General features: G+C 38.1%; 1 protein-coding gene across 7 annotated transcripts in view; it reads left to right on the top strand.

The window, feature by feature from the left end:
* Positions 1-27,433, top strand: part of LPAR1 (lysophosphatidic acid receptor 1) — a 154,579-nt gene that overhangs the window by 45,625 nt on the left and 81,521 nt on the right. For 3 of the 7 annotated variants that reach the window (XM_059926538.1, XM_059926539.1, XM_059926540.1), the window contains exon 2: positions 25,314-25,473. The exons of the other annotated variants lie outside the window; for them this stretch is intronic. In XM_059926538.1, the coding sequence (XP_059782521.1) occupies positions 25,429-25,473 (45 nt within the window). In that variant the 5' untranslated portion in view covers positions 25,314-25,428. The remainder of the gene's footprint in view (positions 1-25,313; positions 25,474-27,433) is intronic. 7 annotated transcript variants of the gene reach the window in all.

Raw genomic sequence — 27,433 nt, 5'->3', positions numbered from 1 at the left:
TCACTTGTCTTGAGGTATTTTCTGATTTCCTCTTTGATTTCTACATTGACCCATTGGTTTTTTAGTAGCACTTTGTTAGTCTCCACGTGTTTTTTCTTTCTCCATTTTTCCTTCTGTAGTTAATTTCTAGTTTCATTCTGTTGTGGTTGGAAAAAATGATTGATATTTCTATTCTCTTAAATTTGTTGAGACTTGTTTTGTGGCCTAGCATGTGATCTATCCTGGAGAATGATTAATGTGCACTTGAAAAGAATGTGTATTCCATTGTTTTTGGATGTAATGTCCTGCAGATATCTATTAAGTCCAGCTGGACTTATTGTCTCTTTTTAAGACCACTGTTGCCTTATTAATTTTCTGTCTGGATGATCTCTCCATTGATGTGAGTGGGGTGTTCTCACCTACTATTATTGTATTGTTGTCAGTTTATCCCTTTATGTTTCTTAGTATTTGCTTTATATGTGTAGGTGCTTTTGCATTGGGTGCATATATATTAATGAGTGTAATATCCTCTTCCTGTACTGATCTCTTATATAATCGCCTTCTTTGTCTTTTGTTATAGCCTTTGTTTTAAAGTCTGTTTTATCTGTTATGAGTTTTGCTGTCCTTGCTTTCTTGTCATTTATGTTTGCATGCAACATCTTTTTCCATTACTGCACTTTCAGTCCATATATGTCTTTAGCCCCGAAGTGAGTCTCTTGTAGGCAGCATGTAGAAGGGTCTTGTTTTTTTTTTTTTTAATAAATTTATTTATTTATTTTTGGCTGTGTTGGGTCTTCATTGCTGCGTGTGGGCTTTTCTCTAGTTGTGGCGAGTGGGGGCTACTTTTCGTTGCAGTGTGCGGGCTTCTCATTGCGGTGGCTTCTCCTGTTGCAGAGCATGGGCTCTAGGCGCGTGGGCTTCAGTAGTTGTGGCACGCAGGCTCAGTAGTTGTGGCGTGCAGGCTCTAGAGCGCAGGCTTAGTAGTTGTGGTACATGGGCTTAGTTGCTCTGCTGCATGTGGGATCTTCCTGGACCAGGGCTTGAACCCGTGTCTCCTGCATTGACAGGCAGATTCTTAACCACTGTGCCACCAGGGAAGCCCGGCTCTTGTTTTTTTATTCAGTTAGCTGCCCTATGTCTTTTGATTGGCGTATTTAGTCCATTGACATTTAAAGTAATTATTGATAGGTATGTACTTATTGCCATTTTAGTACTTGTTTTCCAGTTGTGTTTGTAGTTCTCTGTTCATTTTAAATTCTTTTTGGTTTTTTTTTCTCTTGTAGTTTGATGGTTTGCTTTACTAGTATGTTTGTGTTCCTTCCTTTTTGGTTTTTATATATCTATTGTAGATTTTTGGTTTGTGGTTACCATGACGTTCATATATGTTGACCTGTAACTATATCTACTTGCTTTAAACTGGTAGTCATTTAAGTTCAAGCACATTCTAAGAGATCTACATTTTTTTTTCCTCCGCTCCCCCCAATTTTGTGTTTTTGATGTCCTATTTTACGTCTTCATGCTTGTCCTTTTACTGTTTATTCCAATTATAGTTGCTTTTACAGTTTTTTTGTCTTTTAATCCATGTACTGGCTTATTTATGTGGTTGATTCTTAATCCTTACCATATATTTGCCTCTTCTAGCGGGGTTTTCCCTTTCCTGTGGATTCTTTCTTTTCCATTTAGAGAAGACACATCAACATTTCTTTTAGGGTAGGTTTAGTATTAATGAACTCTTCTAGTTTTTGCTTCTCTGAGAAGTTCTTTATCTCTCCTTCTATTCTAAATGATAATCTTGTTGGGTACAGTGTTCCAGGTTTCAAGTTTTTCCCTTTCAGTGCTTTGAATATGTTATGCCACTTCCATCTGGCCTGCAAATTTTCTGCAGAGAAATCAGCTGATAGCCTTATGGGGATTCCCTTGTATATGACTCTTTTTTTTTTTTTTGTCTTGCTGCCTTTAGAATTCTCTCTTTAACTTTTGCCATTTTAATTATGATATGTCCTGGTATGGGTCTGTTTCGGTTCATCTTGTTTTGGACCCTCTGTGCTTCCCATACCTGGATATCATTTTCCTTCTTCAGGTTTGGGAAGTTTTCAGCCATAATTGCCTCAAATTTTTTGATCCCCTTCTCTCTCTTCTTTTTCTGGAACCCCTATAATGTGAATGTTGGAACACTTAATGTTATCCCAGAGATCTCTTAAATTGCTTTCATTTTAAAAAATTTGTTTTTCTTTCTGACTTTCTGATTGGGTGGTTTCCATTATTCCATCCTCCAGATCACTTATGCATTCTTCTGTATCACTTAGTCTGCTATTCATTCCTTCTAGTGTGTTTTTTATTTCCGCTATTGAATCATTAATTTCTGATTGGGTCTTTTTTATATATTCTAGTTCCTTGTTCAGTGTTTAAGTCAATTCTTTTTCCTAATTCAGTTAACGTTTTTGTTAGCAGTGTTTTGAATTATTTATCTGGTAAATTGTATATTTTTATTTTATTATTTTTTCAGGGGTTTTCTTTTCCTCTTTCAATTGAGTAGTTCCTCTGCCTTTTCATTTTGCTAAACTTTCTCTGCCTCTATGAATTTAGATAAAAGAGTTACCTATTGTGGTCTTGAAGGGGTGTTCTTATGTGGGAGCATCCCTATACAGACTGCTTTTAGCCATTGCCTTTGGTGGGAGTGCTGGGTTTGACATGGATGCCATTCCCATCTTTCCTTAGGGTGTGCTGGCAGCTTTCACCTTGGTGGGGGCGGGGGTGCTGGAGATGGAGGGGCTAGAGCTGGAGCCAGGTGTGAGCTGGGACTTCCTTTCTGCTGCTCAGTGGCTGTCACCGCCCTGTCAGGGGTGGGGGGTCTGATCCCAAGTTGCTGGGGCAGAAGCCCTGAGGGTCGAGCTCATGTTGGCTCTGTTCCCTTTAAGTGTGTGTTTTCCCTTCTCCCTTCACTGGGACTTTGCCCCAGAAGAGGGAAGTGCTGAAGCAAGTGGGGCCTGTGCATAGACAGAGGTCTAATGTGTTTCCTCCGTAGGTGGCTGTGGCTCTGCTCAGACACAGCCTCAGGTGTGAGCCCCCTTTGTCTCTCATATCCGATCATTCTCCCCTTCCTTTACCACCCCTGCCCTGTTGTGGAACTACTCCACAGGGCTGGTGGGAACCTGCGTGGATTCTCAAGGAGTGTTGGAGAGTTAGCTGTGGTAGGGGGACGCCATCAGAGATCTGGGCAGCTCCTGGGGCACTACCTAGATAAGCACGTTGCTCACGCATGCTGCTTATGAGTGGAGTCCAGTCTTCTCCAGCCTTTCTGTCTGACTCAGTGGTCTTCCAACTAGCCAAGGGGGTTGTCTCCACTGCGTCGGACCCCAGGACTAGGATGCCCAGTCTCTGGCTTGACCTGCTGACTCCCCAGGGCAGGTGTCCACTTGTGTAATCTCCCTTTTTCTCTGGGTCCCTTCCCAGGGGCACAGGTCCCAAGCTGACTGCTTTTCTTCCCTTCCTACTTGACTACTTTTGTATCTTTCTTACAGCCTTGGATGTATAGGAGTCCTTCTGCCAGTTTCCAGGTTTCAGTGAGAATTTTTCCACATGTAGATGTATGTTTGATGTGTTTGTGGGAGATGATGAGCTCTACGTCCTTTTACTCAGCCGTCTTGATCTTGTTCCCCATACTGTTTTGATTATTATAGCTTTGTAATGAAGCTTGAAATCAGGAATTGTGATGCTTCCAGCTTTATTCTTCTTTCTCAGGATTGCTTTGGCTATGTGGGATCTTTGATGGTTCCATATCAATTTAGGATTGTTTGTTCTATTTCTGTGAAAAATGCCATTGGAATTTTGATTTGGATTGCATTGAATCTATAGAAAGCTTTGGGTAGTATGGATATTGTAACAATGTTCTTCTGATCCATGAGCACAAGATATCTTTTGATTTATTTGTATCTTCAGTTTTTCTCATCAGTCTCTTGTAATTTTCAGTGTACAGATCTTTTACTTCCTTTGTTAAATTTATTCCTAAGAATTTTATTGTTTTAGATGCTATTGTAAATGGGATTGTCTTTCTTTATTTTTCAGGTATTCATTTTTAGAGTATAAAAACACAACAGATTTTTGTATGTTTATTTTTATATCTTGCAACTTTACTGTATTAGTTTATTACACCTAACAGTTTTTTGATGGAATCTTTAGGATTTTATATAGTTAAGATCGCATCATCTGCAGGCAACTTTACTGCTTCCTTTTGATTTGGATACCTTTTATTTTTATTGTCTAATTGCTCTGGTTAGGACTTCCAGGTCTATGTTGAATAGGAGTGGTAAGAGTGGGCATCCTTGTCTTGTTCCTGATCTTGGTGGGAAAAATCTCACCCTTTTACCATTGAGTATGATATTAGCTGTCAGTTTGTCATATATAGCCTTTATTATGTTGAGGTACGTTTCTGCTATACCCAGTTTGTTTTGAGTTTTTATCATGACCGTATGTTGAATTTGTCAAATGCTTTTTCTGCATCTATTAAGAGGATCATATGATTTTTATCCTTTACTCTGTTAATGTGGTATATTACATTAATGGATTTTTATTATGTTGACCCATTCTTATATCCTAGAGATAAATCCCACTTCATCATGGTGTCTCATCCTTTTAACATGGTGTTGAATTTGGTTTGCTAGAATTTTGTTGAGAATTTTTGCATCTGTATTCATCAGGGATATTGGCCTGTAGTTTTCTTTTCTTGTAGTGTCCTTATTTGTCTTTGGTATTAGGGTATGCTGGTCTTGTAAAATGAGTTTGGGAGTGTTCCCTCCTCTTCAGCTTTTTTGGGAGAGTTTGAGAAAGATTGGTATTAATTCTTCTTTAAGTGTTTGATAGAATTCACCAGTGAAACCTTCTGGTCCTAGTCTTTCCTTGTTGGGAGGTTTTGCTTTTTCAGTCTCCTTACTCATTATTGGTCTGTTCAATTTTTCTATTTCTTTATGATTCTGTTCTGGTGGATTGTATGTTTCTAGGAATTTATCCATTTCTTCTAGATCATCCAATTTGTTGGCTTATAAATGTTCGTAGTCATGACCCTTGTTCTTTTATAACCTCTTGTAACCTGGCTGAAACTTGTTTGGAGATAAATGGGGTCCAGAAAATAAGTAAATGATGGAATATCTGCCTCTGCTTTGAAACGAGCTTCTTGTTTGGAGAAACTTTCCCAGCTCTTGGTCAGTATTTCTTTGTCTCCTCCATTTGATGGATGCACTACAGTTATCGCCTGGCTGTGAAAGAGTTAATGTTTGCCATTACCAGGCACTGACATAGGCAGTAGGGGAAGTCTGGCTCATTTTGTTTCAAAATACACCATACCTCAAGTAAGTACAAACAGCTGCAATGTGGGATTGGGGCCAAAAGAAATCCGTGTGGTGCTCTGAGCTCCAACTGAGAGGAGTTCATGTAACATGGACCTGAGATCAGGCTCCAAAACGAAACCATTAGGTCCCGGCAGGAGGCGAGTCCTTGCTTGTCATCCTGGTCCCCTCCACAGCCACCGCCCAAAGAAACTGGTGTGGTTCGAGGTGACCTTTTCCTTTTCCCTCTGGACCCACTTCTCTGCAGCAGGTTTAACACTACATTCAGTTTCTTGGAGCCCAGAACTACAGTAGTGTAAAATGGAGACATCTTGGAACACAAAGCATTTATAGATATGTTGCCTGCTTATTTTATTTCCATGACTTGGCCTAAAATAGCAATCACACTAAGTCCGACCCTCCAGCACACTCCTTTTCAAGCCCCAGTTTCAAGCCCCAGTTCTTGGTCAAGTAGAAACTGCTGCAGCTGAGTCTGTTTGGTTGTTTCCTCATCTTCCAGATTTTTTAGGTAATATCAGTTTAGCAAAGCCTTTTTTTTTTCTGATCCCTTTTATAACCAGAATTTCATTTTTCATGTTATAATGCCTTATCTTCTCTTTGGAGTGGCCATATAATCCCTTTCACACTAGTGAGAAATTTTCTGTATGACACTCTTCATTCTCCACATATTTGGATTTCCCCCTGTGATCTTCTGGACATGCAGGACAGCATCTTTCAGGCTGATGGTTAGATGGTTAGAAGTCTTTAAAGTGGCACCTCACAGCTGTTTTTAGGTCTCCACTTGGTTCTTAGGTCACATCTCAGGCAGAGGGACTTGTGACTACTTTGTGGTTTTATTATCTCACATCTCAGGCAGAGGGACTTGTGACTACTTTGTGGTTTTATTATCTCCTCACAGTTTAAAAAAGGCTTCTTTTTCCTGTCTATATTCTGCTGCTTTTGTGATAAACAGCTTCAACAACAATTGAAAAAGATACCAGATACCCACTGTTACATTGAAAACCCTTTCATAAAAGGAAAACAGGAGTTTGAATACCATTCACTTGAAAGTTAGGGAGGAGCCCTTTTTTTGTTTATTTGTTATCATGGTTACTGAATTATTGTGAACAGAGAAGAGTCATTTTGATTCCCTTTGCTTCACATTCCTGATTTCTTCCACAGGGTGATATGTTTGAAATGTTGCTCACAGAATTGTTGCATTAATGAATGAGGCCATCCTTTCCTTGTTGACCTCTCAAGTGGGCAAAAGCATGTATGTGAATTCTCAGGAAAACTACAGTCTTCACGTATCTTCAACCCAGCTGGGAATAACTCATCCTCCAGCACAATACTAGTTTTCTTTAGATTTCCCTCTATTACCTACTGTTTTAAAGAGATATTGCCAAGAAGGACTTCACTGAAGAAAAGTGGTATCCATTGTAGCAGGAAAGGAAAGGAAATTTCATTTTTTTCCCCCGTGGTGAATTAGATACTAGGGTTGTATTCAACAGGTTTGATTTTTTTTTTTTTCCCCTTAAAACTTTGGGCAGGATCTATAAGTCTAGATTTAGGATGTACACTGATTTTTTTTTTTTTTTTAAAGCTGTTATCTCCGACTTAATTAGAAGTTAGTGAAAGAAACAAGGTTTCTTATTTGGCTCTTGAACTCTGAAAATAAACAAAAATTTCATATTTTTGAATAGCACACTGTGGGCCAAACAACATCTGGAAGAGATTATTCTCACTAGTTGGCAGAAGAAATTTCATAATCCACCGTCTCAAAGAACATGGTACCTTGTCACATTTTCCATATATCTGGGAAACAGAAGACATTCTTAGGACCACATTTGTGGGGTATCTGCCCTTTTCTTTGTTCTGCATTGAATATAGATGTGTCTCTCTAATACTATAGTATTTCTTTAGCTTTTGGAAATACAGCAAAACTTGGTGGCATGATGCTGCCTGCACTGTTTACTGTGGTCCAGATTTCTCCTTTTTCAAAAGACCTATTTGACTTTCGGCAACATGCCTCTTATACTCTGCCATTTGTCTGAGACGTCTATTCCTGTCTTCTCTAAAATCAGGCACATGTGTGTCTGGGATAGTGGTGTAATTTGTAACAGTAACAGTAACTTCTAATTAGATTAAAAATTTTTTTCTTTAAATTCAGTTTCTTCTTGTGCACGTCTATTCCTATGGTTAGTAGTGACACAGGAACACTCTTCCAATTAAACACATTTTATTTTAGATCATGGGGCTTCTCCTCCTCCCCGTGCTCCTCCCTTCCTCCTCCCCCACTCCTCCTTTCTCAAACTTACAGAAAAGTTGCAAGTGCAGTACAAAAATGCAAAGAACCTTTTATCTTGCCAAGTCAATTAGGAATGAATTACTGACATGATGTCCTAACACCCTCAAGTACTTTATAATGTATTTCCTAAAAACAAGGGCATTCTTCCACATAGTCACAAAACAATCATCAGAGTTCAGAAATTTACATCATTATTATACTATCGGCTAATATTCAAATCCATTTAAGTTTTCCCCAGTTGTCTCAATAATACCCTTTATAGCGAAGGATTCATTTCAGAATCTTGCATTGTGTTACTTGGTCATGTCTCTTGTTAGTCTCTTTTAATATGGGGACAGTTTCTCAGTTTTTTTTCTTTTATGACCTTGATCTTTTAAAGATTATAGGATGGTTATTTTGTAGAATGTTCCTCAATTTGGGTTTGACCCTTTTTTTTTTTTTAATTAAACTCAGATTTTGAAACTTTGACAGGAATATCACAAAAGTGATGCCATAGTCTTCTCATTGCATCCTATCAGGTGGCACACAATGTGTATTTGTCCCAATTTCTGGTGATGTTTACTTTGATCACTTGATGAAGGTAGTGTCTTCCAGACTTCTCCACTGTAAAGTTACTGTTTTTCCTTTGTAAGTAATAAGAATTTTGTGGGAAAGTATTTGAGTCTATGTAAATATCCTATTTCTTGTCAAAATTTTATTAGTTAATTTATATTATAATGAACTCTAGATTCCTATTTTATTCAAAGGGTTGTAAATCTGTTCTGTCATTTATTTTGAATCTCAAAAATGTCCATTTGAGGCCAGGGCGGGGCCCTTTAAGCTAATTTCCTTGTCTTTTTAACCTCTTCATAATTCTTTGAGTGCTTGCTTTCTTTCGGGCACAAGAAGATGTTCCAAGTCATTGTATACTTCCCTGGCCACAGCTCTGGACTCAGGCGTTTCTCCAAAGAGCCTGGTTCCTTTCAGTAGAGAATGGTATTTAGAGACCAAGATCTAAGTGCTAGGACACTCATAGTTATTGGGGTGCCACTACTCCCAGGCCTCTGACTTGCATACACACACATGTACACCCCACCACACACACTCTTAAACCTCTATTTTTATTTCTATAGCTCTTGAAAACTATGAGTCTGTATCTCTCTCTCCTCCTGGGCTGGATGCCTCTTTACCTTTTATGCTCTGACAAGTGCTCTCAGCTGCCTTCCCATGGGCACATCCTCCTTACCTTATTTAGCCTCTTGACACTCGGCATTGGGCTGCCCTTGCGTTGTTACAAGTATATGTATATATTATAGTTAGTGCTCAGATTTTCTTATAAGCCAGTGTTTTCCTTTCAAGGAAAATATTCTTTAAATATTGTATTTTAAAAATCTATATCATGGCATTTTTCTTTATTGTAAGACATGCTTTGTATTAATACTTTTTATCAAGGACGTGTATATAAGTGCACATATTTAAAATGTACAATTTGATTTGTTTTGACGTGTGTATATACTCTTGAAATCATCACCACCATCAAGATAATGAACATATCTACCACCCCTCAAATTTTCTCCTGTCCCTTTGAAGTCCTTCCTTCTGTTACTTTACCCTCCCCTCATATTTTCTGGCAATTACTGATCTGCTTTTGGTCACTATAAATTAGTTTGCTTTTTCTATAGTTTTATATAAATGGAATCATGCAGCTAATGCTGTGTTTTGTTTGACTTCTTTCACTCAGTGTAATTATTCTGAGATTGGTACATGCTTTTGTGTCTATAACTAGTTCATTTTTATTGTTGAGTAGTAATTCCACTGTATGGACGTTACAGCAATTTGTTTATCTGTTTGCTTGTGAATTGACATCTGAGCTGTTTCCAGTTTTTGGCTATTAAAGATAAAGCTACTGTAAACATTTGTGCTCAAGTCGTTGTGCTGACATACTTTCTTTACTCTTGAGTAAATACCTAGGAGTGAAATGGCTTGATTGGATAGTAAGTGCATATTTAATTTTTAAAAAACCTGCCAAATTGTTTTCCAAATTGATCCTATCTTCCATTCCCATAGCAGTGTGTGAGAGTTGCCGTTGATTCATATTCTCACCAACACTTGGTATGGTCAGTCTTTTTAATTTTGGTTATTCTATTGATATGTAATGGTATTTCATTGTGGTTTTAATTTGTTTCTTCCTAATTGTTCTTCTGTGCTTATTTGCTGCCTGTATATTATCTTTGGTGAAGTGTCTAAATCTTTTGCCCAGTTTAAAAAGTGAGTTTGGTTTCTTACTGAATATTGAGATTTTTAAAAATACATGTTTGGGGCTTCCCAGGTGGCGCAGTGGTTGAGAATCTGCCTGCCAATGCAGGGGACACGGGTTCGAGCCCTGGTCTGGGAGGATCCCACATGCCGCGGAGCAACTAGGCCCGTGAGCCACAATTACTGAGCCTGCGCGTCTGGAGCCTGTTCTCCGCAACAAGAGAGGCCGTGATAGTGAGAGGCCCGCGCAACGCGATGAAGAGTGACCCCCACTTGCCGCAACTAGAGAAAGCCCTCGCACAGAAACGAAGACCCAACACAGCCATAAATAAAATAAAATAAATAAATTTAAAAAATATATATATTAAAAAAAAACATGTTGGATACAAGTCCTTTATTAGACATGATTTGAAAGTATTTTCACCCAGTTTGTGGCTTGTTTTTTAAATTTACTTAGTGTCTTTTGAAGAGCAGAAGAACTTTTGATGAAGACTAGTGTTTCAGTTTGTTTTTTTATGGATCATGCTTTTGATATCTTACCTAAGAAAAATTTGCCTGACCCAACTCCGCAGAGATTTTCTCTTATGTTTTCTTCTAGCAGTTTTATATCAGTAGTCCTAGGTTTTACGTTTAGGTCTATGAGCTAATTTAAGATTAATTTAAGTTAATTTTTGTGGTTTGAATTATGAAGCAAAGTTGTTTTTTGTTTTGTATTCAAATATCCAATAGTTCAGCACAATTTGTTGGAAAGACTCTTCTTTCTCCACTGCATGGCCTATTTACCTTTGTCAAAAATTAGTTGTTTATATAAGTATAGGTCTACTCAACTTTCTATTATGCTCCATTAATCTATTTGTCTTTCTTTAGGCCCATACCACACTATCTTTATTCTTTATATCCTTTAATGTCTATGGGGTCAGTAGTGACCACCCCTCTTTTGTTTCTGCCATTAAAAATTTGTGTCATCTTTTTTTCCTAACCAGTTTGGTTAGAGGGTTAGCAATTGTATTGATTTTCTCAAAGAAACAGCTTTTGGGTTTATTGCTTTTATTTTCTGCTATTATAATATTATTGTTATCTGCTGTTATTCACTGTTTCCTTTTTTCCTGCTTACTTTGGGTTTAATTAGATCATCTTTTTCTGGTTTCTGATGGTCATTTATTTGAGACTTCTTTTCTACTATAAATGTTCAATGCTATCATTTTCCTCTTCGATACTGCTTTAGTGGCACCCCATAAATACTGATGCTTTGTTTTTATCTTCATTCAATTCAAAACACTCAAAATATTCATTCAGTTCAAAATACTTTCTAATTCCTCCTTCAATTTCTTCTTTATTGCATAAAGTATTTAGAGAGATGATAGTTTTCCAGCATTTAGTGATCTTCCAAAGATCTTTCTGTTATTGATTTCTAATTTAATTCAGTTGTGGTCAGAGACCATACTTTATATGATTTGAATCCTTTTAAATTTATTGAGACTTGTTTTATGGCCCAGGATATGGTCTATCTTGGTACCAGTTCCTTTTGTGCTTGAGGAGACTGTGTATTCTGCTGGCGCTCAGTTAAGTGTTCTAAAAACGTCAGTCAGATCAAGTTGATTGATTATGTTGTTCAAGTTCCTGTTATCCATATTGATTTTCTGTTCTATCCATTAATTACAGAGGGGTATTGCAATTTTGGCTGTAATTGCGGATTTATCTGTTGCTCCTCTCATCAGTTTTTACTTCATATCATTGGAAGTTCCCTTATTAGATGTATAAACTTTTATTACTGCTATGTCATCTTGATGAATTGACCCCTTTATTATTATTAAATGACTTTCTTTATGCTTGGTAATATATTTTGCTCTAAAATCTACTCTGCCAGATATTAATATAGGCACTCCAGTTTTATTTTTAGTGTCAGCTTGGCAGATCTTTTTCCTTTTCCTTTTAAACTATTTGTGTCTTCATATTTAAAGTATGGTTCTTGTAGGTAGTGTATCTTGTAGGGAGTTGGGTCTTGCTTTTCTATCCAGTCTGACAATCTCTGCCTTTTAATTGGGTTGTTTAGACCACTTCTTGTGTGTATGTGTGTGTATATTGTGTATATTGTTATGGTTATATTTAAGTTCATCATCTTGCTCATCTTGCTGTTTGCTTATTTGTCCTGTCCATTCTTTGTTTCTCTTTTTTTTTTTTACATTTGATATATTTTATGATTTTTATCTCCTCCTAAGCATATTACCTCTAATTCCTTGTTTTGTTTTAGTGGTTGATTCAGCATTTATAGTAGGCTTTACTTTATTTTAAGGTATATTTATTTAATTAAATTAATTATATTAAGTGATATTTTCTTAAGCGATACTTTTAAGTGATATTATAACCCTTTATAGTATAAGAATCTTACAACAGTATATTTACTTTTCTCCCTCCTAACTTTTCTAAAACTTTTATTTCTATAATAAACCCCATCATTATTATTTTTGTCAATTGTCTTTCTAGCAGCTTTATTGGGATATAATTCAACTATTTAAGGAATACAGTTCAGTGGTTTTTGATATATTCAGAGCTGTGCAACTATCACCACGGTGTTAGAAAATTTTCTCCATCCCCAAAGGAAACCCCACATCTGTTATCATTCATTCCCTATTTATTCTTTCCAATCCCCTGGCAAACACTAATCTACTTTTTTGTCTCAGAGATTTGCCTATCCTGGACATTTCATATAAATGGAATCACAGTATTTGGCCTTGTATGACTGGCTTTTTTCACATAGAATAATGCTTTTAAGGTTCATGAATGCTATAATAGCATTTATTATCATTTTATTTTTTTCTTGCCCAGTAATATTCTATTGGTAAGTCCCCTACATACGAACCTTCAAGATGCAAACTTTCAAAGATGTGAACGTGCGTTTGCATGTCCAATCATGTTAGTTAATGTGTCTGGTGTGAACTACTGTACGTTTCAAGGTACTGTACTATAAGATTTAAAATGTTTTCTTTATTTTTTGTGTTTCTTTACTTTTCTGTCTTTCTGGTTCTCTCTTCTGTGGTACTCTGTTCTGGGAACTCTCGCTGCCTTGAGCTTCTTGGGTTCTCACATCTGCCTCTTTAACTCAGTAAGTTCTGTGGATCCTACCTGGATTTCCCCTGTACTGTGGCTGGACACTCTTGAGGCAGGAAGCTGGGGACATCATAGGGCTCACCTTGTTCTTTTCCCACTTCTTAGATGTCCAGTATTTTATAGTTTCTTTCTTTCTTTTTTTTTTTTTTTTTCAGCCACACAGTCATCAGGTCCCTGTTACTCTATCTTAACCCTGTACATTACTTTTCTGTAGAAAATTAAAATACTCATACCACCTCAGGGCACAATACATATATATGTATAATCTTGTTGTGTGTATGTGTTTCTCAAATGGGAGTGATATATAGATACCTAATTTCAATACAATTTAATTTTTATTGTCTGTAAAAGATTGAATTGCATGTGAACATAGTTTTAATAACTCAGTTGGCAAGCACTGTATTATTAGATAGTTTCTAAAATTTTCTAGTAATATATTGCATTAAGCCCTCTTGTAACAAAATCTTTGTTCTTAATTAACACTTTCCACAGTATAAACTCCTAGTTGTAGAGTTACATACCCTCTGATTCAACATACTTTTTAGGATCTTGATGCAAACCATACACACACATGCACACATCCATATTGTATTCCAGGAAGATCATAACAGTTTATCTATACCAGAAATAAATTTGAGTGCCGATTCTCTTACGTTGTGGCAAACACATCAGAAAGCTGTCTTCCAGGCATAATCTTTTTATGTTGAGGTACGGTCTTATTTTTATTTTTAAAAATTTATTTTATTGAAGTATAGTTGATTTACAATGTGTTCATTTCTGCTGTATGGCAAAGTGATTCATATATATACTTTTTCATATTCTTTTCTATTATGGTTTATCACAGGATATTGAGTACAGTTCTGTGTGCTATACAGTCGGACCTTGTTGTGTACCCATTCTATATGTAATAGTTTGCATCTGCTAACCCCAAACTCCCACTCCATCCCTACCCCCCCACCCCCCTACTTGGCAACCACAAGTCTGAGGTACAGTTTTAAACCACTCTTCTTTAATTCAGGCCCTCAGAATTGATTTTGACTTACTCTCTGAAAATAACTTGAAATTTAAGCTACTGGAAACCTTAAGTAATGGAAGATGCCTCTGTCCACAGACTCCTTTGCTGTTATTATTTTAAAAATATATTTATTTATTTATTTTTGGCTGTGTTGGGTCTTCGTTGCTGTGCACAGGCTTTCTCTAGTTGTGGCGAGTGGGGGCTACTCTTCATTGTGGTGCGTGGGCTTCTCATTGCGGTGGCTCCTCGTTGTGGAGCACGGGCTCTAGGCACGCAGGCTTCAGTAGTTGTGGCTCACGGGCTCCAGAGGGCAGGCTTAGTAGTTGTGGCGCACGGGCTTAGTTGCTCCGTGTGTGGGATCTTCCTGGACCAGGGCTCGAACCCGTGTCCCCTGCATAGGCAGGCGGATTCTTAACCACTGCGCCACCAGGGAAACCCTCCTTTGCTGTTATTAACTGTTATTCTGGGCTGGATACTTTTCTTATCACAGCTGTAGACTTCTGCATTCTGGCCAGCTATTTTGACACTTTGCCCCCACCCGCATTTGCTTTCCCTTTTTCCCTCTTTCCCTTCCCCTTACACCCTTTCTATTCTAAGTAATCTGTGAATTACTTCTGATTTTAGAAACATGCACTTGCTCTTAGAAGGAACTATCCCCCAAGACTCCTCCATTGGCTCTGGTTGGAAGAGTCTAGCTCAGCCTGAGGGTTGGTTATAAAGTTGTAATCTCCTTGTCCTGAAACCTGTGGACTGCAGACTTTCCAGCATGGCTCAGAGGCTCGCTCCATGAACACTCCTCAGTAGAAATGTATCAACCCTATCTATGCTTCCACTTTCTTGCGCGGAACTCTTGATTACCGTTAGTCTTTTCAGGGCTCTTGCTCTGGGTCCCTGTACAGTTGGCTGAGTCAAGGCACGCAGATACTAAAGAGATCAGGAGTTTAGACATTGTGGGCCTTGGGTAATGGAAAGAAACAGGGTGGTAGTAAGTCTGTCTCTTATTCAAAGAGTAATTCTTTTAATTGTCCTATCTTTCAAGAGGGTTTTCTCAGTCTTTTGAGTTGACTTCTCTTCCTTTGTTCTCATCGCCTAGTTCTTCTTGCTCTCTCCCTTTATGATTGAGCACCATTCTTTTTTTTTAAATTTTTTTTTTGAACTTACATGGTGTGTTTCTCTTTTGGCCAATTTCTGACCCATTATTCCTAAACTTCAGATTTCCCCCATTTTCTAAATAATATAGCACAAAGTAGCTTGAGCTTGAAACTCTAAATAGAGTGTGGCCAATACATCCTTGGCCCTAGTAGTGACAACTGTTCTGAGATTTTTCTGAAAATTGTGTTTTTACAATTCCTGGTTATTTTGACAAGTTTCAGGATAGCATCTCTCCCCAGCAGGAGCACTTTCCAAAAGGGAAAACTGTATGCCTGTCAATACAGTCTTTGAAATCCAAACAGTGAGTTTATTTAAATACTTCTTGGCCAGTTCCTTCAATCTGTAGAATCCTGAACTCTGAACTGTTAAAATACGTGTAAAACAGTGCGACTGTGGTGCTTGTGTTTCTTTTGTGCAGGCAGCACAAGCAGGATGGGCTAGCTGTATTCCTGCCTTTGAATGCATTAGCTGAGTGCCATGTGGAAAGAACGGTAGACTTTTAGGCCAAATGTAGGTCTGATTGAAAAGCTGGAGAAGCAAATGGAAAAACTGATCCTCTATGTGGAAAAGGAAAGATTTTTAAGAGCATGAAATATACTGTCTTCAGTGAGTATATTGAAGCAAGATCTTGGGTCTGATCCGTTGAAGAAGAAAGTTTCTGCTGCCATAGGTAGAAGGTGGTATTTTAAAACAAAACATGAGGAAATTATTTGGTCTCTCAAGTGCTTTTCTGACTTCCTTGTTCTAAATCTGCATGTGAAGCAAATGGACTCTGAAAGTGATCACAGCTTTCTTCATCCCAGCTGGACCATTTGCCTCCCTGGTTTTATGGGAAGCAGTGGTAAGGATAGGAAGCTCAGATAAAAAAGTGTAGCACTGCCATCCCTTTGTCACCCATTTCCCCTTTTCTCTTTTGGCTCTTTAAATTTGGCCTGAAATTCCTCTTTTAGCAACTTTAGAAATAAAACAGTATTGATTGACTCTCAAAAGGTGAAGAATGTTTTCTTTTTTCTTGCAATTTCCTGGAGTTTTTATCTTCGTTCATTACAGTTACATGCATTTCAGTCATATAGCTTTTCTTTTAGTAGTTATAATAGCTGCATTTTTTGGTCACCGTTATTATCACAGATATTCTTTGTTTACGTGGATTGATAAGAAGTTCATGCCGAGGCTCTCCTAAGCACATTAATTTGATTTGACACATGATTACCTGTATTATGTCATCAAGTGGAGATTTCAGGGTGAAATAAATCCTGATTATATTTAATACACGTGCCTTGTTCTTGCTATTGCAGGTAAATGACACCTTGGCTGAATGTATACTTTTTGAGTCATTCTATATTTCTGACAAAATAATGAAAATTGCTTCTGTGTCTCGTCATCTGTTGTGGCCAAGCTGATGACTGTGTCCAGCCTAAGTTTTTCCCTTTGTGATTTGATTTTTCCCCACTTTGTTTTTTAATGGGAATTCTTTTAACTCTTGAAGTTTAATTATTTAACAAACCTGCATTTTAACTGTGGTAACATAGAAGTGACATGTAATTTACCATCTTAACCATTTTCAAGTTCAGTAGTGCTAAGTATATTTACATTGTTGTGAAACAGATCTTCAGAATTCTCTTCATCTTGCAAAATGGAATCTCTCTACCTATTAAACAATTCCCTGTTCCCTCCTCCCCCAGCCCCTGGCAACTACCATTCTACATACTGTCCTCTATGAATTTGATTGCGATAGGTACCTCATATAAGTGGAATCACAAAGTATTTGTCTTTTTGTTACTGGCTTATTTCACTTAGCATAATGTCCTCATGGTTTGCCCATGTTATAATATGTGCCAGAATTTCCTTCTTCTTTAAGACTGAATAATATTCAAGTGTATGCGTATACTACATTTTGTTTATCCATTCCATCTGTCCATGGGTTGCTTCCACCTTTTTGTCTATCGTGAATAATGCTGCTATGAACATGGGTGTACAAATCTCTCTTTGAGACCTTGCTTTCAATTCTTTTGGGTATATATACCCAGCAGTGGAATTGCTGGATAATATGATAATTCTATTTTTATTTTATTTATTTATTTATTTATTTTAAATTAAATTTTATTTTTTTTAACATCTTTATTGGAGTATAATTGCTTTACAATGGTGTTAGTTTCTGCTTTATAACAAAGTGAATCAGTTATACATATATCCCCATATCTCCTCCCTCTTGCATCTCCCTCCCTCCGACCCTCCCTATCCCACCCCTCTAGGTGGTCACAAAGCACCGAGCTGATCTCCCTGTGCTATGTGGCTGCTTCCCACTAGCTATCTATTTTACGTTTGGTAGTGTATATATGTCCATGCCACTGTCTCACTCTGTCCCAGCTTACCCTTCCCCCTCCCCATATCCTCATGTCCATTCTCTAGTAGGTCTGCATCTTTATTCCCGTCTTGCCCCTAGGTTCTTCTGATCATTTTTTTTTTCTTTTTTTAGATTCCATATATATGTGTTAGCATATGGTATTTGTTTTTCTCTTTCTGACGTACTTCACTCTGTATGACAGTCTCTAGGTGCATCCACCTCACTACAAATAACTCAGTTTCTTTCCTTTTTATGGCTGAGTAATATTCCATTGTATATATGTGCCACATCTTCTTTATCCATTCATCTGTTGATGGACACTTAGGTTGCTTCCATGTCCTGGCTATTGTAAAAAGAGCTGCAATGAACATTTTGGTACATGACTCTTTTTGAATTATGGTTTTCTCAGGGTATATGCCCAGTAGTGGGATTGCTGGGTCGTATGGTAGTTCTATGTTTAGTTTTTTAAGGAACCTCCATACTGTTCTCCATAGTGGCTGTATCAATTTACATTCCCACCAGCAGTACAAGGAGGGTTCCCTTTTCTCCACACCCTCTCCAGCATTTATTGTTTGTAGATTTTTTGATGATGGCCATTCTGGATAATTCTATTTTTAATTTTTTGAGGAACTGCCATTCTGATTTGTGTAGGAGCTGAACCATTTTACATTCCCACTGGCAGTACATAGAGGTTCCAGTTTCTCCACATCCTTTTTTTTTTTTTTTTTTTTAGCAACCATTCTAATGGATGTGAGGTGTTATCTCATTGTGGTTTTGATATGTATTTCCCTAACTATTAGTGATGTTGACTATCTTGTCAGGTGCTTTTTGGCCATTTGAATATCTTTGGAGAAATATTTATTCAAGTCTTTTAATTTTTAGTTCGGTTGTTTGATTTTGTTGTTGTTGAGTTTTCTTTATATGTTCTGGATATCAATTCCTTTTTAGATATATAACTTGCAAATATTTTCTCCCATTCCATGGATTATCTTTTCACTCTTGATTGTGTTTTTGTGCACAGAAGTTTTAAATTTTGATTTAGTGCATTTTATCTGTTTTTTCTTGGATTGTGTTCTTTAAGCCTAAGAACTTCTAATCTTTTAAGAAAAGTTTACTTTTATTGTTAAATAACTTCTGTTCCATTTGTTCTTCCAGGGGTACCAATTATTCTTATATTGAATCTCTATTTTCTGTGCTCCACAGCCATAATTTCTAATCAGTCTATTAACTATTTTTAGCATAAGCACGTGTGACTTTTCTTAAGCTTGTCTTCCGTGGCATCAACTTGGTTTTCTGTAGTGGCACTTCTGCCTGTTATAGTTTTAAATACATTTTTGGTTTCAGCAGTGATATTTTTTTCCTTTTTTTGCTTTATTTTTTTAATCAATGTTAAAATGATTTAAATGTTCACATGTTTGAAATTTAAAGTGTCAAATAGCTATATGAGGCTTTCTAAGAAAAAGGAATTCTTTTCTCTCTCCCTGCCATTTACCTTCCCCATAGCTACCATTTTCAGTTGGTTTAGCTGCTTCATTGGGTATTTGCATTGCATCACTAAGACTTGTACTTTTTGATACATCAGTTTCAAGTATTGATAGACATCCTTTGTGGAAGATGTGCTGCATGCATACTCCCCTCCTGTACCTCTTCATCCTGATGTAGTTAGGTCGTGATTTTGATCAGACCATATTCAGTGTCAATGTTACTATGACCTTGTTAATGTCGCTCACAGTGGAGCCATTTAGAATTCCTTTAGCATTCTGTGGATTCTTTTCCTCTTCTGTAAATTCTTCCCTTTTAAATTTTAATTATTCTTCTTATGTTTTCTTATTATTCTTCTTATGTTTGCTTATTATTTTTCTGTGTGCTTATTAATCTGTTCTATGTGCTTAGGATTCTACGTGCTCATTCAGTCACAAACTCTGTCAGTTCTAGAAGTCTCTCAACATACCCAGACAGGTGGTTATTCTGCAAACCTACTTTGTGAGTCCACTTACCTGTCATCCAGCGATGTCCTTTCACAAGTAGGCCAGGCATTCCCTTTATTTTTCTCCTGAATTGAACTCCTGTTCCTGTATCCCATGCCTTCATTTTGATTAGTTTCCTCCCTGTTTTGCAAAGGACATCCTACAACAAGATTGTAGACTGTAAATCACTTTCTTCATTGTCCATTGTCTTCTAGCTTCTAGATTGCTGTTGAGAAATGCAAGGACTTTCTGATGCCTAATCCTTTGTTTATGAGCTCCCCCCATCACATTCTGATCAGTTACAGGAATTTTAAAAAAATCTTGTGTTTAAAAAAATCATGATGATGTGCTTAATGTGGGCATATTAAAATCGATGCAGGTGGGCAGGTATGCATCAGTGGACCCTTACAGTCAACAAACTTAGGACTTGTCTGTCGCTTTAGGAAATGTTTTGAGTTTGTTGTTTGATCCTCTCCCCACCCCCGTTCCATTTCCTTTATTTTTTTTTTATTCTGGAATTGCTTTTATTTGGCTGTTAGATCCCCTGGATTAGTCCTCTAGCTTTCTCACTCTTACTGTTCTGTTTTCCTTCACTTTGTTTTTTGGCTGTACATTTTGGGCAAGTTTCTTAACTTTATATTCCAATCCTTCTCCTGCATTTCCAATGATTGGTTTTTAAGTCTCCTGTTGTTGTTTGAATAGGTGCAATATCTTCTTCCTGATGTTACTGTTGTTAAGGTCTTTTCATCTACTCAGATTCAAGAGAAGAATCTTCCAGTCTCAGCCTTTAGATATAAAGCTGGCTTCAGATGCTTAAGATAAATAAATAGATAAATAGAAATAGATAAATACTGAGAAAGACAAGCTATAGCTCTGACCTTCCTCTATCACATCATCTTGTCTGTCCAGGTTTGAGGTTGAGAGTTTCTTCTGTTTGGTTTCTGATGGACTCTATAGAGTATAGAGCTCTCTGAAGAAGGATACACACGTTTCAAGTCTGAAATTTTTTCCTACCTGATCTAAATGGCTCTATTTATGTGTAACACTTTTCTAAAATTTTGAGGATAAATGTATCCATTCCTGGTTTCAGCATTGATGACTTCTTTCCTCCTTTAGTACTTTGTGTTCATCTGTTCTATTTTAGGAATGGAAGCTTTGAAATCTTTAGTCATGTAGGCCCCACCCAAAGCTCTGGTTTATCTTCTTTCAGTAATACCGTTTTCTGCTTTTTTATTCTGTTTTCTACTTTATCGACTGCCTTCATTCAAGTTCATAATTCATAATTTTTTTGTTAATGCCGACTCATTTCTGAGCTCATGTTTTTCTGAAGTTCTCTTTTATGTAGTATACCTATCTTCTTAAGTAAATATTTGCTCTGATTCTATAGTCTTCCTTCTCTTGAGCCCCATAATATTTTTCATTTGCCTGGTGGATTTGGATTTTTCTGTCTCTTATCCTTAGAGAATGAAGTCTATGCATATTCAGTATCAGGTATTGCCCTGCATTCTTTCTAGAGACTGAAATGAGTCACTGTTTGACTCAAGTCCAGATGAAGGAAAAAGGTTAGCTTTATAGTAGATAAATTTGCCAGTTGGAAATTCATCTTCCTATGAGGCCTAGGAAAAGAGCCAGCATCAGCTCCAGAAGTAATCAAAGGGAACATTTGTCTCAGAACCAGAGACTTTTTTTTAAGGTATTTGGTGTGGCACTCAGTAATTAGCAAGATCATTGTCACTTGGCATGGCTACCCATATCAGAAGCCAGCTGGTAGTGCTTTTTTCCCACATATTTTCTGGGCCAGTCATTATGGCCACATGTAAATTAGAAGTAAATACAGCCAGAGATTACTTGCTCAGTTGGAGCCATGAACCCCTTTTAAGGAGCCGAGTGTATTTTAAATGTACTCCAACGCTCCCTGGCTTAGTTCACTCCAGCCGTCATCCCTCTGAACAGGGAGCAACATTGTGAGTCTATTGGGGTCTCATTTACTTATTTTCTGTCCACCTAATTACAATTTCACATGAAGGGAATGTTGAGCCTTAAAGGTTCTCCAACCTTCCATATTGATTCTTTCCAGTATATTTCTGGAAGTTTAAGCAATAGCTGGGATCCAGCTGTGGCTTCTAGGGTTGATTCAGGGTATTTCCTTTTCTTATATTCAATTGGTTATTTTCCGTTAATCTAGCACAGAACCATGAGCCTATGTAGCTTTCTTACTTGTAAATGGTATTTTATCTATCCATTTTTTAAAAAATCATTTTTTTAAATTGAAGTATAGTTGATTTACAATGTTGTATTAGTTTCAGGTGTACAACAAAGTGATTCAGTTATATATACATGCATATCTATTTCTTTCAGATTCTTTTCCCTTATGGGTTATTACAAAATATTGAGTAGAGTTCCCTGTGCTGTACAGTAGGCCCTCGTTTGTTACCTATTTTATGTGTGTATATATATATACATTTTGAACTATAGGGAGGGATTTTGAGGTAATTCATACCCAAAGACTGTAAAATGGATGAATGGGCAAGTCAACAGGTGACAAAGCTCATATTCTGCAAGTGAGTGGCATTAGATGTAGTTTTGCGGTTTTGAGAAGAATGATATAGATTAGAAGTCATGCCTAGAATGGAAAATGGGGACAACTAGGGAATAAGAGAATGGGCAATAGTGATGGCCAAGGGCACCTGCGGTTAATGGAGCTGACTCACACTGCTTTGTGGTTTCCCATACCTGGAGCTCAAGCAAAGGAAGCAGAGAGTTACGGTGAGGGCAGGCTATAAGAATTGCAGGGCAGGTATCTAAATACTTGGAAGAGTTCAAAGAGGGAAGAATTTCTTTAAAAATTCCGTGCAACTCTGTAGTTGGCAGTCTGGGGCTCTGGGAAAGCAGGACACAAGATGTCAAAGTAATCCAGCTTACTTGGCCAGAGACTGAATGACATCATTATTTAGGATATTGTCTTTTTTGTCATCACATCTCTTCCCCCATGATTTGTACAGTTTTGTAAATAGGCTGGGAAGTAAATAGGTTTCATAAATGTAATTTTAAGACATTGCTCCCTGAGAGAGCTATTTTATACCCTTTGAGGTAGTATTGCTTAGCCCTTATATTTTAAGAGTTAAGTAACCATATCCCATCTTACAAAAGGCTCTTATAACGTAAGAATAGGTTCAACATACACTTTTATGAATCTTCTAGTGTTATACACTATTATCTCAGAAATAGAGATCTCTTCGTCTGAAAAAAAAAAGGTTTAACAAAAGCATCAAAACTCGATATGTCTTAGATGCTTTAGGGGAAGACAGTTAATGGTCTATCTTGATCTTCTTCTTCAAAATATGAAACTAACAATCTGTAGTATCTACTGTGTAGCTCAGGCATGTGTCACATAAATCAAAACTAGGGGCACATCATGAAAGTTTTATATGGATGAGAGCAGCCCAGGGTACTCTGTTTCAGGGTTTGGGGAAAGAGTTACTCTGCAGAACGTCTGACTTGCATTCTGCTTCCTGAAGGACTTTCTGAAATTTTTGCTTCAAAAAACTCCAAGCACTTTCTCACTGTTAATTTTTGTACACTTGGAGGGTTCATCTATGGAAAGGCCCTGGGGTGGGTCCTGGTTCAGGTCTCTGCTCCATCATTTCCTGACCACATGACTGGGAACAATGCATTGAGTTTCTCATCTACGAAATGAGTTGACAATATCTGCCTTAAACTGTATGTGAAATGATTGTGCCAGTGCTCAGCATCTAGTAGGTGTTCATTAAATCCCAGTCTCCTGCCCCGCCCCCTTTGGCTGTCAGCAGTGATGCCATATGGCATATTTGTCACATCCGTTTCGATATCCCTTTCCCGACGGCAGGCTGGGTGCCCAGCATTCACCTTTTGGGCAACTCTGTGTACTCTGATTATTGAAAATATTTTATGGTTTTATCGCTTAATGATTTAGCTCGGCAGAAGTGATATTGGGCCAGCACACAGAGCGTGAGTCTTTTAGCATAGAATCTCGCTTGCCTGCTTGTTTTGCTTTTTGGTTATCATTGTTTATATATTTATATATTATATAATATATTTATATATTCATCTGTCCACTCCACATATAATAGAGCAAGAAGATGTGAACTGTCAATACGTGAGAAGGAAAAAGGAAAAATACAAAAGTAGGGGTGGCACAAAACGGTGCCAGAAATAAGTTCAGTACAAAAGAGTGCGCCATAGGGCCCTGTAGTTTTCCCAGGGTAGGCTCGGCTCTCTGGCACCCCTCATGAAAGAGGAAATACACTCTGTGGATGTGTGCCTTTCTCCTGGGCTGTTACTTAAAATCACAGTGTAATAAACAGCAAGTATTTTTCCCGCTAAAACTGGGACTGAGGAGAACATCACTGTTGTCTTAGGGCAGCTATGGAATTTTGTGTGGAATGTTAGTCCAAAATGTGGCTTGACAGCTTTACTTCTTATCTATTAATAAAAATAGTCACTCTAACAGAAAGGTAGAGGAAGAAAATAGGAAGGTGCCACGGTTCTAAACAGCTAAAACCTAAAGTGATTAAAACTACAGTATGAAGGATAATACACAGAGACAGGATAAAACTCAGAATGTAATATTCAAAAATCAGAATGTAAGTTGCTGCCAAACCTTGATTGTTTCTTAGGAAACAGTTCTTCTGAGGTTATGTGACTTGCTCAGCATAATCCAGCTAATAGAAAATAGTGCCAGAGGATTTGGCAAAGACTTGGGTTAAATATCCAACTCTGCCATTACTTAACTGCTCAAGACTTGGATCTTGTGATCCTGGTTCATAACTTTTACTGTTATGAAGAGTATCCTTTGGCAATAGTTTGAAAGTATTCCAGTGTTATCTTGCATGCTGCTGAAACCAGAAAGTATATTTACAGACAAAAGTTCCCTGCAGGCAGGGGCAGGCTCAATTTTATTCATTATGCCCTTAGTTCACTGTAGATGCTCCATAAATATCTTTTGAATAAAAGAAAGAATATTGTAAGATGGTATGAAAACAACCTAAAAGTGAAAAATTTTCTTAAAATGAATTTATTTTCTTAAATTCTTAAACTGGAAAAATGTCCCCTTCTGGACTAAATTGCAATGTGGAAATTATCGCATAGGTCTAGCATCCTCTCTCTAAGGATGTCGAGAGGAATTGAGAAATGTACTCTTCCTCATACATGTGGAAGTCTGATTTACAAAGCTCCCGCCCTCCCCCAACCCAAGTACTTTACTTTTTCTTGTGACCGACTCACGTCTATAACTCTGGGGCATCTTCCCTTTCTTTAATCCTGAAAGTGGTAACAAGTTCCCTAAAGAAATGTAAACATGGAACACATTCACTTATGTCTCATCTGGGACTGGGACTTGCTCGCTGCTCTAGGGCTGGTTCTGCCATTAGTGAAGAGTAAGCTTCCAGTCATCTCTCTTCTCCAACCCGCATGGTTTTTCATCTGCTAATGGGCAGGGTTGAACTGGGTGTCTCTGAGACACTTGATACTATTATTCTTTTTGCCCTTTGTCTATAAACTGTCAGCTCTTAATTGTGAGTCACTCAATTCCTTTGTTATTTAATGACAGGGTGGCTCTTCCCTCCGCCCACTCTCCCTATCTTCACAACTTGAAGTCACCTGCCCCAAACATCTAGCTATCATACCAAGTTGCATTCAGACTTATGAAAATACATCAACTGATTTGGATGAATGGTACAGAAGTCCTCCCATGAGATGTTAGATGCTCCCTCCCGGGTTCCTCTTTTCATTAAGCTGGTAGTTGGCATTTGGTACAGGGGATTTTTCACTTCCCGTGGCCAAAGGTACTTCACTCGCATATGCTAGTCCTCCGAGGCTGACGGTGGGTTTTCCTGTCCTTTTCCAGGTACACAGCTGCTCCTAGCATGACCGTGATCTGATCAGCAACCACGAGAACCTGACTCCCGTGTGGGGTGCCTTAGTGCTGGGGCCTGGTCACCGCCCACAACTCCAGAGCTGCCATGGCTGCTGCCGCTACGTCCACCCCTGTCATTTCACAGCCCCAGGTGTGTGATTCAAACCTGCACAGCTCTGGGCTCATCATAGTTTTGTTGAGTATTTCAATTGAGCTTCAGAAAGTGTGTTTCACTTTGGAGATCATGTGTCTCCTTTGAAGTATCATTTGGTGGGGATTTTTTTGAAGAGTATTTTTGTGAGGGAGGTGCTTATGGTTTTCAGTGCCTAGGGGTGTCTGGCCGTTACTGTAGGCATCAAACTCCAAATCAAGACAGTCAGTAGTAAATCCTGCTGTTGGCTTTTTTAGGGTTTATTTTGGAACAGATCTAATCTTTTTTTTTTGGCTGTGTTGGGTCTTCATTGCTGTGCGCGGGCGTTCTCTAGTTGCGGCGAGCAGGGGCTAGTCTTCCTTGCAGTGTGTGGGCTTCTCATTGCGGTGGCTTCTCTTGTTGCGGAGCACACGCTCTAGACGTGTGGGCTTCAGTAGTTGCAGCACACAGGCTCAGTAGTTGTGGCACGTGGGCTCAGTAGTTGTGGCTCGTGGGCTCTAGAGTTGTGGTGCACGGGACTTAGTTGCTCCATGGCACGTGGGATCTTCCCAGACCAGGGATGGAACCCATGTCCCCTGCATTGGCAGGTGGATTCTTAACCACTGTGCCACCAGGGAAGTCCAGAACAGATCTAATCTTACAACAAGTTTTCTGAATGTCGTCTTGATGTCCTCCTCTTATAATGATGATTATTTTGTCTTGACCTGTTCTAGTAACTTTGAGAAGAAAATGCAATTCCAGAAGCTTCTGAACCACAGTAATATGAGTTACTTTTTCTGTCCAGTGAAGAACAGTCACATGGCAGGAACTTTGTTCTCACTGTTTTACAATCTGATCTATTCAAGTATTAACCGGACTCTTTCAGTTTCAGCAGGCAGCGTGGTATAGCGGGGAAACAGACTTTGGAGTCATTAGGCCTGTGCTCACATCTCAATTGCTGGATAAGGTGCCTTAGTCAGGCTAACCTCCCACAGCTTCCATTTCTTCTCATGTAATCATCTTTCACAGCATGGTTATGGGGATTAAAGGAGAGAAGCTATGCAAAGCACGTAGTGCTCAACAAGTGTGGTTTCCCACTTGCTCTTCCTTTATCTTCTTCTCTTCCTTTTGGGCTGTGACCTCTGATCGCATTCACGAGAATCACTTTTAGGCCAAGGTTGAAGAAAAAAATACACCTTTGAGAAAAAGCCATATTGATTGAAATTTGAATCATTATGATACAAAATATTGTTCCATACTTTCTTTTCTTTGTATCATTTTGCAGGCTACTAAATTTTGTATATATTTCTTTTTTTTTTAATTGAATACAAGTTTTATATGATATGGGAGCCTTCTTAAGGAAATGGAGATCTGAAGAAACAGACCTATGTATTTTTATACTGGGTGGGGTTTTTTTAAAAAAATTTTTTGTTTTTTTATAGAAGTACAGTTGATTTACAGTGTTATGTTAGTTTCAGGTGTACAGCAAAGTGATTCAGTTATACATATATAGAGAGAGAGCGTGTGTGTGTGTGTGTGTGTGTGTGTGTGTGTGTGTAAAGAAGGGGACGGAGGGAAAGGAAGAAGGAGAGGGAGAAAGGAGAAAGGGGCATTTCTACTTGATTTACTATAAATGCTTTTCTTCTTCTCTGGAAGACCTTGGAATTTTATCATATGGAAAGTCATTGCTGTTCCTTAACATTATAAAGTTTGTGGTATCATTTTCCAGGATGTTTCGTGTTATCACCATCATGTGTATTTCTGTTTCTGGTAAATGGATCATTGCCTTTTCAACACCTCATTTACTTTGGGTGTTTGGTTTCCATTGCCCTCAGTAGTGTTCTTGGTGCCCGAGAGAGAGACATGGTAAATGGGTAAAAAGATTTACTGCCTGTTACCTGAGGTCACCATTTCAAAGTCCACTGCAGCTGTTCCCTCGCAATGACTATTCTTAGCCTTTTGTGGAGTGAGTTAGGCCCTA

Source organism: Balaenoptera ricei, chromosome 6, assembly GCF_028023285.1.
Source record: "Balaenoptera ricei isolate mBalRic1 chromosome 6, mBalRic1.hap2, whole genome shotgun sequence".
Classification (NCBI taxonomy): Eukaryota; Metazoa; Chordata; class Mammalia; order Artiodactyla; family Balaenopteridae; genus Balaenoptera; species Balaenoptera ricei.
This window is presented reverse-complemented; position numbering and strand designations above follow the sequence as displayed.